Below are 12,605 nucleotides of genomic sequence, written 5' to 3' on the forward strand. Positions count from 1 at the left end.
TCATCCAGGCTGTGATCTCACAGTTCATGACAACCCAACCCAGGTAGCAGCTCATGGATGGACACAGCCTCAATGTGAAGAAGCTAGGACAGCTTTCCCCTTGGATTTGTATGTCTGGAAGGGGAGGCAGGACAAGGCTGGAGCCAAAAGCCCTGAGGTGCCATTCAGGACCCCTGGTTTACACAGCAGCCCCACAGCCAGGGTTTAGCCATGGCTGGTGATGTCTCTGTGTGCATTTGCAGCAGTTTATACTCAATGCTCACCCACAGGCTCTTGGAAAGAAGCCACAGGTGGAGTTTAGTGAGTAAGTGGTATCTGAGGTATGACAAAAGGGCGGCAGACAAGTAGTGGAAACAAAGGTCAAGTCCTCCCTGCACCCCAGGTAAATCCACTCCCAAAGAAACCAACACTCCTTTTGCACCTTTTCTCTAGCACAGTGGAGCAGCATCTTCTTCCCCCTCTGATATCTCTGAGCCAGCACTCAGTGCATGCTGCCTTCACAGTTTTCTTTAAGTTACTGTTACTGTAACTGGACCACACACCACAATGCAGGTTAGCTTTGAGGAGTCCACACTTAAAAAGCCTAATTAATTGCCAGCTGATCTGCAGAATCCAACCTCTCTGCCTCACAGGCAATCAGAAAAGCTCCTTGTGGACTGCTCCTAACAGCCTCTGGAATGCTAAACATAGCTCTAACCAATCTAAACACACTGGAGGAAAAAAGCTTGGGTGAGTGCCAAATTCCCTGTCAAGAGCTGGATGCATGGTGCCACAGGCAAACCCTCAGCAAGGCTCCTCCCTGAATACCTCTGGGTTTGTCTCAGGGTCTCACTGCAGGTGCTGGTTTGAGGGACAAGCTCTCCCTCAAAGGCAATGGCAAAGTCGACCAGTGTTAACTCGTTGGCAAGTGCCAAACAGATCCAGGTCTCCCTAAATATTTCTGATTGGATTTCTGGGATACCTATAGGTAAGGCAAGTGGATGGGTGTGTGTTTCATATTGCTGACTTGGGGTGAAGCTATTTAAAGCTTGTCATCTGGCAATTTCCCTTTCCCCAGCAGCTCCAGTCTGGCTTCCTCATGTTGCCCCTGCTATTGATACTCTCTCCTGAAAAGGACAATTCTCTGTGCTGAAAGGGTGAGAAAGCACAGCATGATTGTTTACTTGCTTGCAGGGAGTTATCTGCATCCACAGAGAACAGTTTCACCTGCTGGCAGCTGTTCAGTTCCTAAAGGCAGGAAGTCAGTAAGGCAGAGATAGAAATAATTACCAACTAGTAGAGCTGGTCTACTCTTTCCTATCCTAAAGGAACCGAGGTTCTCCTTTCTAGTACTTTGTTATCTTTCATTCTTTCTGTGATTCTTGAGGATGTTGAGCCACAATCCAAGCTGTTACTTCTGCAAATACTTTTTTCCCTTTTCTGCCATAGAGCTACTAAAAATAGTGAAGTATTTCCTCTCAAAACACCTGGCTTTCTTTTCCAACTTTTTTTTTTTTTTTTCTGAAGATGGAAATTTATTCCCGATCACCTATTTGCAGACCCTTCCTCATTCTCTCTTTGAGCAGAAAAAAAAAATATTTTACACATCAGAGGAAAGAGGAGTATTTGAGAACCTCCCCTTTGGTTTCACATTCTCACATAATACTGTTCACACAGAAGATGAAGTGTCATGCTTTCCCAAGAGACATCTTGTTAATGTTGAAGAAATTTTAGTATTTCTTGACTTCTCCCCAGTTCCTTAAGCCTCAGGTATACACAAAAAATACAACTGCTTTCTCATCAATCCTTTTAGACCATCATCCTTAAATCTGTCCCATGTGTTAATCAGATTAAAGAGGCAGTCCTGTTAAAGGCTGCAAATCAGTGCTTCTTTATGTCCTGGTCCTCCTGAACGTTGCTTCCTTTTGGAGAGTAGCTGGTGCGACTGGAAACATGTTTCTGTTGCTGTTGTAGCCAGGGACAAATTCTGTTGAATGGATTTACTGACCATGAGCACACTTCAGTAAAGCCTACAAACACTGGGAACTAGCAGGTTAATTTACCACTGAGAGTAAAATTATGTCAAGCACTTTCTCCAGGGTGAATCATTCAAAGGTCATGCTGTAACAAACTTATCTTCCATGGAAGACAAGCTTAATGGAAGTTCTTAAAGGAGGAGTAGTCATAATTCTTCCTTTTAAGTTTTGCAGCAAATAATTCCATTTCTAGCAAAAACTGTGCACACGGGGCTTTGTGTTTATCTTCTGCTGCAGATAAGTGTATTTGAAGTGCTGATATACAAGATGCTCGTGGCAATGTTATCTCTTGGACAACAAAAAAGGGATGGGTGGGGAGGGGACAAACTTGTAAATTCACAGAGATATACTCCTTGGCAACCAAATCCAAAACAGTAGCTTTGTGGCTTTCTGGGCTTTACCAAACTTTGTTGACTCAGCAAATTTTTGTTTAGAGAAAAAAAACACTTTAAGAAAAATATGAGCTCTCTAATGAAAGCAAATCAACAAAAATTGTTATGGAAAACCTATTGAAACCCATGCTCTGTAGAACTGAGAGTCCTGGACCGTGGGTTGCTGATGATTTTAACACAACCAGATGTGTCCTGTTGCTTCCTCAAAACTGAGCTACTGTGCCTCTCTTCACTCTGTGAAAGCCCTCCAGGTAGGTAACTACAAATGGCTTCTACATGTTCCAGTTGAAAGTATATGGAAACCCTGCCTTTTAGATTCCTTAGATAATCCTTTATTCTATCTGCTATTTTCTCCAGAAGCTTTGAGCAGCCTGCTTTAGTGGAAGGTGTCCCTGCCCATGGCAGGGTGTGGAATTCAATGATCTGTGAGGTCCCTTCCTACCCAAACTGTCCCATGAATCTAAGAAACAAAGCCAAAATGTTCCAGCCTACTATCACAGTAGGGGAGAAGAAATGCAGTTGCTTCAGCTGGACTTAAATTAAAAGAAAAATTGACTGAATTTAGGCTAATATGTCCAAGTAAATCTATGTGCAACTACATCCACTGGAGTTTCAGCTTGTTTCTGGATGACAGACTACAGAGTTGTCTAAAGGAGATCAAAAGCTCTAAGTCAGCCTGTTGTTAGGGTCAATAAATGAGTTTAGCAAACAGAAAATTATTTGAGGGGCTCCAGTGGCATGGGCTGCTTTCTATTTTAACTGGTCATTTTGTGGCAGGAAAACTAAGGAGAACATTTTTTCTTTTTTCATACTCTAAAGGTGCATGTTCTCATTCCTGAGTGAATGAAACACTTTCTTCTAAACGGGACTCTACTGTCTCATGTTGAATAGCCATGTGCTTCTGAAAAACATTCCTGCTGGTCTGAATAAAACCTCACTCCTGGTCTTTACATATTTTTGTTATCTGAAGGAGTTTCTAGGTCACGAAGAGAAGGTTGTCCCCATGCCTTTGTAGGCAACTTTTGATGTCCCTCAGTTCTCTCATAAACCTATTTCCAGGCTCCTGAAGTTTGATGTGTCTTTGTGCTTATCCATATGCAATCAAATTAGAGTTTAGTTGGAAATTTTGGTAAAGGGACAATTTTTCTGGTGAAAATACCAATCTGTTAATATTAGAAATAGTCTGGGAATGTGTTGGTTTCAGCAGAAATGGAGAAGGAGACCAGACACATTTTAATGGAAAGCTGCCTAGCTTTGGACTCTACTAACAGGGAGCATGCCTAGCAGAGAATTTGGCCATATCTGATTTTCTTTTTTCTACCCCAGAATAAAATATTTTCAAAGCTTTGAAGCCCTCAACCAAAGCAAAATCCCACCTATCGCATGGATATAATGAGGATATCTGTTTTCAGCTGTCTCTTCTGAGTTGCACCCAGAAATTCCCAATAGCCCCATTGCACATAACATGAAATTGCCTTCCTGGTTCCTATCAGAAATAATAAGTCAATATTTCTACAACACCAAGGGAATTTAAAATTTTATTTATAAATAGTGAAATTATCTGCATATACAGAACTCATCACAAACAGGGCTGGATCAACAGCTAAAAACAATGCTGTTCAAACCACAGCATGAGCCACACATTCTACAAAATAATCTCCCATATGAAACCAACTTTCTGGATCTACTGATCCAAGCTGTGGGATGTTATTTATAAAACATCCACAGCCCCTGTTAGTAATGAGCACTTCACATTTCCAAACATTTGACAGCCTAACTTAATTGGTGTTCTTTGAAGAGCACTAAGATTTGGATTTTGCTTTTTCTACTAGTTTTTCTGGCAGATTTCAGAACTGACAAATTGCATTCACACATCCCTTACAGTCACCAGGAGCATGGATCTTACTGAAACCTTTTATTTAATGCTCTGCCTTTCCTGGGATTTAAGCTCCTCGATTCCACTGAGTGCCCGTATCTTCCGTCTGTGCTTCTGTGTTTCTCTTGTTTTTATCTGTGCATGTCTTGCAATCTTCCATTCTGATTCTACAGCTAAGACTTTCTAGAAGAGACATAATCAGCTCTTTAAACAGTGACAAAACCAGTCCATCATCATGACTTCAGTGTTGATGATTCTGATACTTTTATCACCAACCTTGACTGTAACACAAAAGTCAGTAGGTTTTGGCATGTGATTTAGGACACGCCTCCAAGGGAACAGGAAATTCCAACCACCATTCAAAATGCAACACCAGCTTCCTCACAGTATTCACATTAAATAATGTCTCCTGGCTTCAGAAGAAGAAAAGGGAAAGAACAAATGAATAAACTGATACTGTGAAAATATATCCGCTGAGTTAATGCCAGCTTGATCATCACTTTTCTTCTTGAATTTGGTACCGTGTTGAGTCCTTAAGTTCATGAGTAATTGTAACATTAACACCATGGAATATCTTTTTATTTTACTGGTTTCTGTAAGAACAAAGGGGTTTTTTTCCACAAAAGCATAACCAAATTCCATCAACAGCACCATAGCAATGTCAAGCTACAGTATTTATTTTCACTACAGAAAACATTAGCCCGTGGGGGAGATGTTAATGTATATTAATTGCTCAGATTATTACAAAATTGAGCTTCTAGAATAAGATGGATCAAATTTCTTACAGAAATGATGGAAAAAGTCATCAATAATTCAAAAAATGAAAATAGAACTTACTCATGCTGTGGCTTTGTGCCCTGTGGTTAGGTGACAGTGCCTAACACAAAGTACTCCCAGATCCAAGTTCTTCCTTAGGAGCTTTCCTAACATCTCTCTCCTGAAAAGACTCCTTGGTGCCAAACAATCTAAAGGACCTCAAAGTGAAGTGTTCTCATCTTGGGGATATTAATTTCTCTCTCCTCTAGACAAATGTCTGTTTTAACCAAATGAGAAGAAGCACAGTATCTCTGATCATGTCTCATCCCCTGTCCACGTTAGCTGGAACTTGCCAGCTGGCTCAAAGGTTTTTGGTAAGGCCCTTTCAGACAGACATGCTCAGACAGTGTGGTTGCAGACACCTCGTTTCCTTAGGAAAAGAGGTTAAAAATTATTAACTACCCCCATGTATTTTTAGAACAACCAAATCCTGGAACTTTACAGAACCCTAATGACAATTTCCTTTAATATCAGTGCGCCTTCATTAGCAACTTCAGCCATTCCATAATCTCATCCAGCTGAACATGCAACTCTAAGCAGTAAGAGGAGCATCCCACTTTAATGAATATGGACTTCTTGAGTTTCTTCCCTTCAATACTGCTCCTCTTTTGGTACCTGAAGCTTGTCATCAAAGACGTCTGCTTAGTACCTCTCAGTAGTTAGTACACAGATTAAAAGTAGCCAATGTAGTTCTAAACTGAAAACTTTGTCAGTGACATTTCTATATAAAATTCCAAATAAGTAATGTTATGCTGGCAAGAAACACCCTAAACATAATAAGTAATGAGTAATAATAATAATAGGCCTTACTCTTATGAAAATACACCATGTCCAGAATCAAGCTGTGACATCAAGGTCAAAGCCAGAATCTCAAAAGCAGCCATGTGCTTGTAATTACTCTGAACTTTAGTTGTTGCTTGTGTTGGTCATTTTACAATCACATCATTGGAAAAGGCAAAATATCTGCTTGCATTCTAGAGATAATTGTGGAAAGGACAGAAACGGGAATTTGACAGTCCCTTTGAGATGAACAGTTATAAACAGTTATATGGTTTGATATAACCCATTATTTATAATGGGTTATATGCTCCATTTCCAGATAAAAACAGGAGCTGGAGAACACTGTGCTAACTTACTTCACTTCACTAAAGAACTGCTACACTCAAAGAATCAAAATATATGCAGGCAAGTGCCCCATTAAATGGAACCACTAGACCCTTACATTTTTTGCCTTTTAAAGTTCTTTACAACAGCAACAGTTGTACACAAATAAAAATGGAATACCAGCCAGAATGGTGGCTCTGAACTTCTGCAATTTCATAAACAGAACACAACTAGCATCTCTTACATGGAGTTGGAGGAAGTAAAAAAAAACTGAGAAAGCAAAGTCTGAGGAGAAAAAATAGTAGGAAAACATTGCAATTTTTAATTGGTCCAAATAATCTGAATTCACTTGTTTATGCATTACTCACAGTGACACAGACATTGGTACACAGAATTTTTTCTAACGGAAAAAAATCCTCTGCTGGCTAGCCCCCCCTTTTATAAATATGTTTTTTGATCTTTTTGTACTTTCTTCCTGAAGTTTTAAGTCCGTGTGTTATCGATGTTCACATTTTTGAAAGGATCGTGCACTTTTAATTATTCAGCAGTAACTGTTCAGTTGAGTTTGTTTTTTTTTTTAAACAAGCTGCCAGAAACAGGTATGTGTGTGTGTGTGTGTGTGTGTGTGTGCGTGCCCATGTGCTTCTCTTTGAAGGAGCTGTGGGAGTCAGTCTGGAGGAGGAGACGGCTAACAAAGTAAATCTAGAGCATGTTTTCATATAAAACTGAGCCCACACCACAGCTCTCTGGTGGGAAAAAAAAAGAAAAAAAAAGAAAGATGATTGCCTCATTCCATTCCAGTCTTGGCCAACTGTGTTAGCGCTGGTTGCAGCCCTATTAGACCACTTGCTGACATGCTGCAACTCATTAAGGTCCCAAAAGCTCCTCATTTCCTGCTGATCTAGATTCCTGCCATTACAGGGAGCTGATGAAGCATAGGAGGGCTCCAGTTAGTGCCAGAAGCAACACGAGTTGTGCAGTAGAAATGTGTGTCCAGAAGAGAAGAAGGGAAGGTGACAGAGGGGCACCAAGACCTTTTGGCATTGGTAAACCACCATGCCAGCTCTTGGGAGATCATACTTTAGGGAAAACATTTTCCCTGTCTGCCACACAATTCCCAGAGACAGGCAGCATCCCATAGGAATATTTTGGAGCAACAGCCATTGCCCTCTTTCAGCCACCATTTGGAGGAGCTGTTTCCCCAGGAATCTCAAGACGCCTGCAGAGCAGACTTTATGGCTACCCAAACACTGCCTTTATGAAATGCTTTGCAGTCAAACCAGGTGGTCTGCCGTCCTTGCCAGATGATTTGCAATGTTACTTTGCAATTATTGTGCACAATTTTGTATGAAATTCAACAAGTGATTTTGATCCACTGAGAAAACAAGAGTGGGGCAGTGTTTCAAGGTGCTTCATGTGCAGTACTAACCAGACTGAAGACCATCCACTCTTTCTCAATGGGGTAGGCTTCTGCTGGTGTCAGAAGATGAACTGGCTATCCAAGTGTAACTCCAAGTTTAACTGTTGAAGGACAACTACAGCTGGCAGGAGCAAGCTGAGTGCTGGAGGTGGATGAAGGGAGAGGAACTGGCGCTGGCTTGTTAGCAATGAGCTGTTAGATCAGCTCACCTCATCCCAAAGGAGGTTATGGGATACAAAGGCTGGTCTAACTTTCGAATGAGAGCAAGGACTAACACTTATTTAACAAGTGGCCAAACCAGGACAAAGTGACCTGGAATATTTGCAAGTTCTCACTTAAGCTTTTGCAGTGTTACACAGGAAGAAAATGGCAGGTCTGAGAATACAGTTAAAGAGTCCCTGTCCTGGACCTCCCTACCTCCCTCTTGCCTTGGACTTGCCTCCACTCCCAGCCAGCCTGTGGTTTTTCCAGTGCCTGACAGCAGTCCTTCCAGCTGTGCTGACTCCAGGGGTGATGTGACATCCATTTGCTAAGAACTGGACTGGGACCAACAGCTCCTTTTGCATCTCCCCACAGCCATCACTGCTTCTTCTTCTATTGAACTATTGACTTGGACAAGATTCAAATTAGTTGCCTATGGGTGAAAGGTTCATTGTCCCATCATGAATTCCACGCTCCCGCTTTCCCTAGCTCCCAGCTGTCATGTCCTACCCGTCTTCCTCCCAGTGGCTCTCTGAGCTTCTTGACCATTTCCAGCTGTCCCCTTTGTGCCTGTGTCCAGCTTTCTGATCTCCACAACCTGTTTTTCCTCTTTCCTTTGTGCCTCCCGCTTAAATCAGATTATCTTTGTTCTTGAGCTACTCTGCTCTTGTATTGTTTTCCTCCAGTTTCAGCATCACTGGCACCAGTCTCCGCTTCCACCACAAACCAACGTGGACCTCAGCATCTCAGTCCCTTTTTCTCTTCTCTCCCTCTTTCACCACACTCAGTGTTAGCCAGTTGTCCTTCTCCCTCACTTCTTAGTCCAAAGGAACCCAGGTTTCCCCTAAGTCTCTGGCTTTTTAACTGAAAAATTCATCTATCCAAGCAAAAGCAGCACAAAAGACCAAAATTAGCAGTCCCTGCATGCTCCAGAGAAATGGAAAAGATATGAAAGGAGGTTGGACTGCAGTGAGCAGGGTGTAACTGATAATTTAGATCGTGGGCACACTCAGGGGTTTCCTGCCTGGAACCAGCACTGCAACATCACCTCGGGCTGACACAAGTGGCCTCTGTGGCTCACAGAACAGTGACAAGTGACAGCTAGCCAGGTGGACACAACATTCCAGACTACAGCGGAGCCATTCCAGTAGTCACTAAATGGATGTAGACTTCAGAAATATATCCCTCACATAAGTAAGACTCCACCTGCAATTAAAAGATTTAAATGTGTAGGTTTGCCAAGTAAGGTCACTGCCATAAATAACTATCACCAATACATGTATTTTTCTTTCAAGAGAGAAAATATGAGGGTTAAACCCTAATACCTGACATTTTGATGCGATTTAAGCAAGTGCATAGCTGAGTTTAAAAATTAATCCAAGCCAGGCACATGCTGCTTTTTCTGGACTGAGGACCTCACAGCAAATAGCTGGGCTCTAACACAGGTGATCTCCAACACTGCAAGGTTCTTACATAGCCACAGGCATTGCTTGGATGGGATCAATACATTGTCAGTTCATGGAGCAGCTGCTTCTCAAGCCCTCAGCTCTTGCTAAGTGAGATCCTCTACTCTACTGGGTTTTTTGGAAGTGAAGTATTTCACAGTCCTAACCCAGAAAAGTATCCAAATGAGAAGGTTTTCAAGACTTGCAGGAGGCATTCTCAAGTAAACCCACTCACCCCTTCGAATATTTTGTTTTGAAACCATAATTTCAACCTCCATAAAAACTCCAACTACTCCACTAAAAGAACACAAATTCTAGATTTAATTTGGCAAAAGTAATTCCATTTTCTATCATTGTTATCAAGTTCCATAAGAACCCTGAGCTTATTCCCGTAAAAGAAACTTTCTACAAGTGTTATCGGTGATTATCTTGGTAATTTCAGAATGAGAAGAGGTCACCTCCTGGAGCACTTGCTGTTCCCTCACTTTGCCTGGTTTTGGAAAGTCAGGTTCCTTCTAGCAGAACTGACTCCAGATCAGAATAGACACCAGTCCCTCTTGGACAGAAAGTTCCCCGAAGTTTGTACATGGGTTGTGTGATCTTTGTGGCACATGAAGGACAGAAGGGACAGAGCACATCCAGCTCCTCCAGGTTACACAAATATCAGCCATGTACTTGAAAGTTTGGATTTGTTAGGGAAATAGTCATAATCATCAGCATCAGTGAGCTGCACTTAAGTTACCTCCAAACCCACACATAAAATACAGGAAGCTGTTTAAAAATAAATTACAGGTTGTTTTAATTATAAAATTAGGTGTATTTTAGATTAGTAGTTTATTTTTTAACAATGTTTTGTTGTAATGATATATAATCTTATAAGGCATATTCTTTCCAAAACAGAAACTTGTTATTTAAATGAACACATCATGTAGTTACTGGGATAATTATTAGCAAAAACATCCTTGAGACAAAATGCTTGCCAAAAGCTGTTTCAAATGTTTCCTTTCTAGCAGCCTCAAAGACAAATAACTTGTAAGAGTACTCAATTTACATATTCTTTCATGTAAATGGTAGAAATCCTTAAAAAAACAGTTGCTGTTGGTATTACCAGTATTTTCTCCAATTTTCTAGTACTGAGTGGGTGTATAGATTTTTTTTTTATTTTAATGCCCATTTCAGAATAAAAAAGTGCATATTAAAGGTCAACCTCAGCTGGGGATAAAAGCAACACAGATGATGAATGAATTTTAGCAAGATTAGTAGTCTCAAATAGGCTTAAATCATGACTATTCATATATTTAAATCTACACAAATCACATATTTTTAGTCCTTAGGACTAAAGCATGCTATAAGCATAGTCCTTGAAAGAGGCTTTATCTTTTTGCTTGAAGAAATTTCATTAATCAAAAAATCCTTTCAAAAATAGGTATATGATGTTGAGGGGGGAAAGGAAGCAAATATTAATGCGACTATCTATTTTATGCTAAATAGAAGCATTAGGGTTCATCCTTAAAATTACCATATATTTCTCTGGGAAGTTCCTGACTGCAGTCACTGATAATGGGTTTTTTCCCCAAAATGCAGTCAGGCCATAGTTAATCTCAGACAGAGTCCTTTCAACACTCTGCATTTCTTTAGAAAATATGCTAATTTTATAATAAAAGCAAGACCTTTTGGCCCAGCTGGCCAGTAAAACTTGCTCTGGTCTCAGTGAGAGCACAACTGGACCCTTTCTACAGCTAAGATGACAAATTATCTTTCTGTTAAGCAGCATACAGAAGAGTAATTGAGGTTTTGCTAAGTTTGACAGATACCATAAGCAACCAAAGAAAACAGTAACATCTGGATTAATATATCAACCACAGCTTTAAAGGATAAATGGAAGCCTTAATTGCCTCCTTGCATGTACTACATACATGGTATAATGAAAAACATTTAGCTAAGTTCGTACTTATTTCATGTTCACAACTATAAATCAATTCAAATTAGTAGTGTTATATGTTTGTCTAACAAATTACTTGTTATGGCTCTATAACATGAGCAAAACAAACTTAAAAGAGCAGAATGTGTCTGATCACAGCTGGATGTGCCACATCTCCTGGTAAAAACTGCAGTGTCTGAAGCTGGAACAGTGTAAAGCAACAATCAGAACTGCCAGGAGTACAGAGGACCTGCCCTCAGAAATACCAAATATACATGTACAGCCTTGAAAACAAAGATCATTTGAAGAATAAAAAGCCTTCTCTAGAAATGATAATGCATATAATGGCTGATTCTTTGAGGAACTGGCTTTTCCACTGCCTTGAGAGGATTACTGATGGAACAGGTTTTTAGCACAGGAGACCAAGTATTGATTCCTGGCTGATTAAATTGGCAGTTTCAGATTTTTCTTACACCAAAGATCATGGGAAAATGTACGTACTTACACAGAAAAATGACAGATAAAGCACTTCCACCCACTGGGCCTCTCCAGGAAGTTGTAGACCTGTCCCTGGGTGCTGGTTTTGGTCAGATGCTGGCTCTGGAAGCACTCTGTGGTCCAGGTCCTGCCGGCTCCACTGTCTGAGCAGGCTGCAGCCTTTGTGCCTTCCCCGGGGCCCCGGGGAATCCCGGGTCCCTTATCCATGGACGGCTCTGGATTCACTGCTACAGGAGAATACTGCATTGTGCTGAGGCTCCCCCTGACTTCCAACAACACTGCAGATTTGCTATTTCCACTCAGAGTGCTCAGCTGGAGAGTGGAGCCTTGATCCTGCTCACAGTGGTCACACACTGGGTACACAGCAGCTTCTGCACCACCACAGCACATTCCGCAACAACACCCAGGTATTGCTGTCTCTGATCAATATTTAAAATCATGAAGTAGGGATTGGATGTCTTCCGTGTCCAAGGTTCTCCAGCAGCTGATGAGATGACTTTGTGCTGTTATCATGGAGCTTTTCTGTGACACAAGTGGAAGCTGCCAGCCTGTCACCTGCTGTCACTCATATCCTCTGAAATTAAGTCAGAAAAACCCATGAGACAGTAACAACAGAAGGAACAGGAGTCTGGGAAAGAAAAGAGGTTGAGACTTCTGGAGGAAGGAAAGAAAATTAATTTCAAAATTACATTGTTAAGAAGAAAGCATAGAACTATTTAAACAGTGCAACACTCGTGCAGCAGCAGAGGCAGCTGACCCTATCAGATTACTTTCAAGTGAACCGTTCTTGAAGTGCCCTGATTAGAAATGAAGTGTTGACCAAAACATACATGAATAAGGCTTTGAACTTCAACACCTACACCTCAGGAGAACGTATCTAGAGCATTAATATTACAGGAAGAATTTACGACTTAAAT

The 12,605-nt window shown here is 41.0% G+C and overlaps 1 protein-coding gene and 1 long non-coding RNA gene across 8 annotated transcripts in view; one reads left to right on the plus strand and one right to left on the minus strand.

The window, feature by feature from the left end:
- LOC137474798 (potassium voltage-gated channel subfamily KQT member 1-like) overlaps nucleotides 1-12,303 on the minus strand; it is a 407,224-nt gene extending 394,921 nt beyond the window's left edge. For 3 of the 5 annotated variants that reach the window (XM_068191686.1, XM_068191688.1, XM_068191687.1), the window contains exon 1: nucleotides 11,696-12,303. In XM_068191686.1, the coding sequence (XP_068047787.1) occupies nucleotides 11,696-12,078 (383 nt within the window). In that variant the 5' untranslated portion in view covers nucleotides 12,079-12,303. The remainder of the gene's footprint in view (nucleotides 1-11,695) is intronic. The other 2 variants (XR_010999499.1, XM_068191689.1) reach the window with 2 other exon arrangements.
- Nucleotides 264-3,007, plus strand: LOC137475046 (uncharacterized). Of its 3 annotated transcripts, none has more exons than XR_010999662.1 (3): nucleotides 264-300; nucleotides 2,545-2,658; nucleotides 2,765-3,007. It is a non-coding gene; the product is annotated as an uncharacterized lncRNA (long non-coding RNA). The 3 variants fall into 3 exon arrangements; XR_010999661.1 differs by lacking the exon at nucleotides 264-300 and adding an exon at nucleotides 649-1,749; XR_010999660.1 differs by lacking the exon at nucleotides 264-300 and having other exon boundaries at nucleotides 1,765-2,658.
- Nucleotides 12,304-12,605: the final 302 nt, after the last annotated feature.

Source organism: Anomalospiza imberbis, chromosome 5, assembly GCF_031753505.1.
Source record: "Anomalospiza imberbis isolate Cuckoo-Finch-1a 21T00152 chromosome 5, ASM3175350v1, whole genome shotgun sequence".
Classification (NCBI taxonomy): Eukaryota; Metazoa; Chordata; class Aves; order Passeriformes; family Viduidae; genus Anomalospiza; species Anomalospiza imberbis.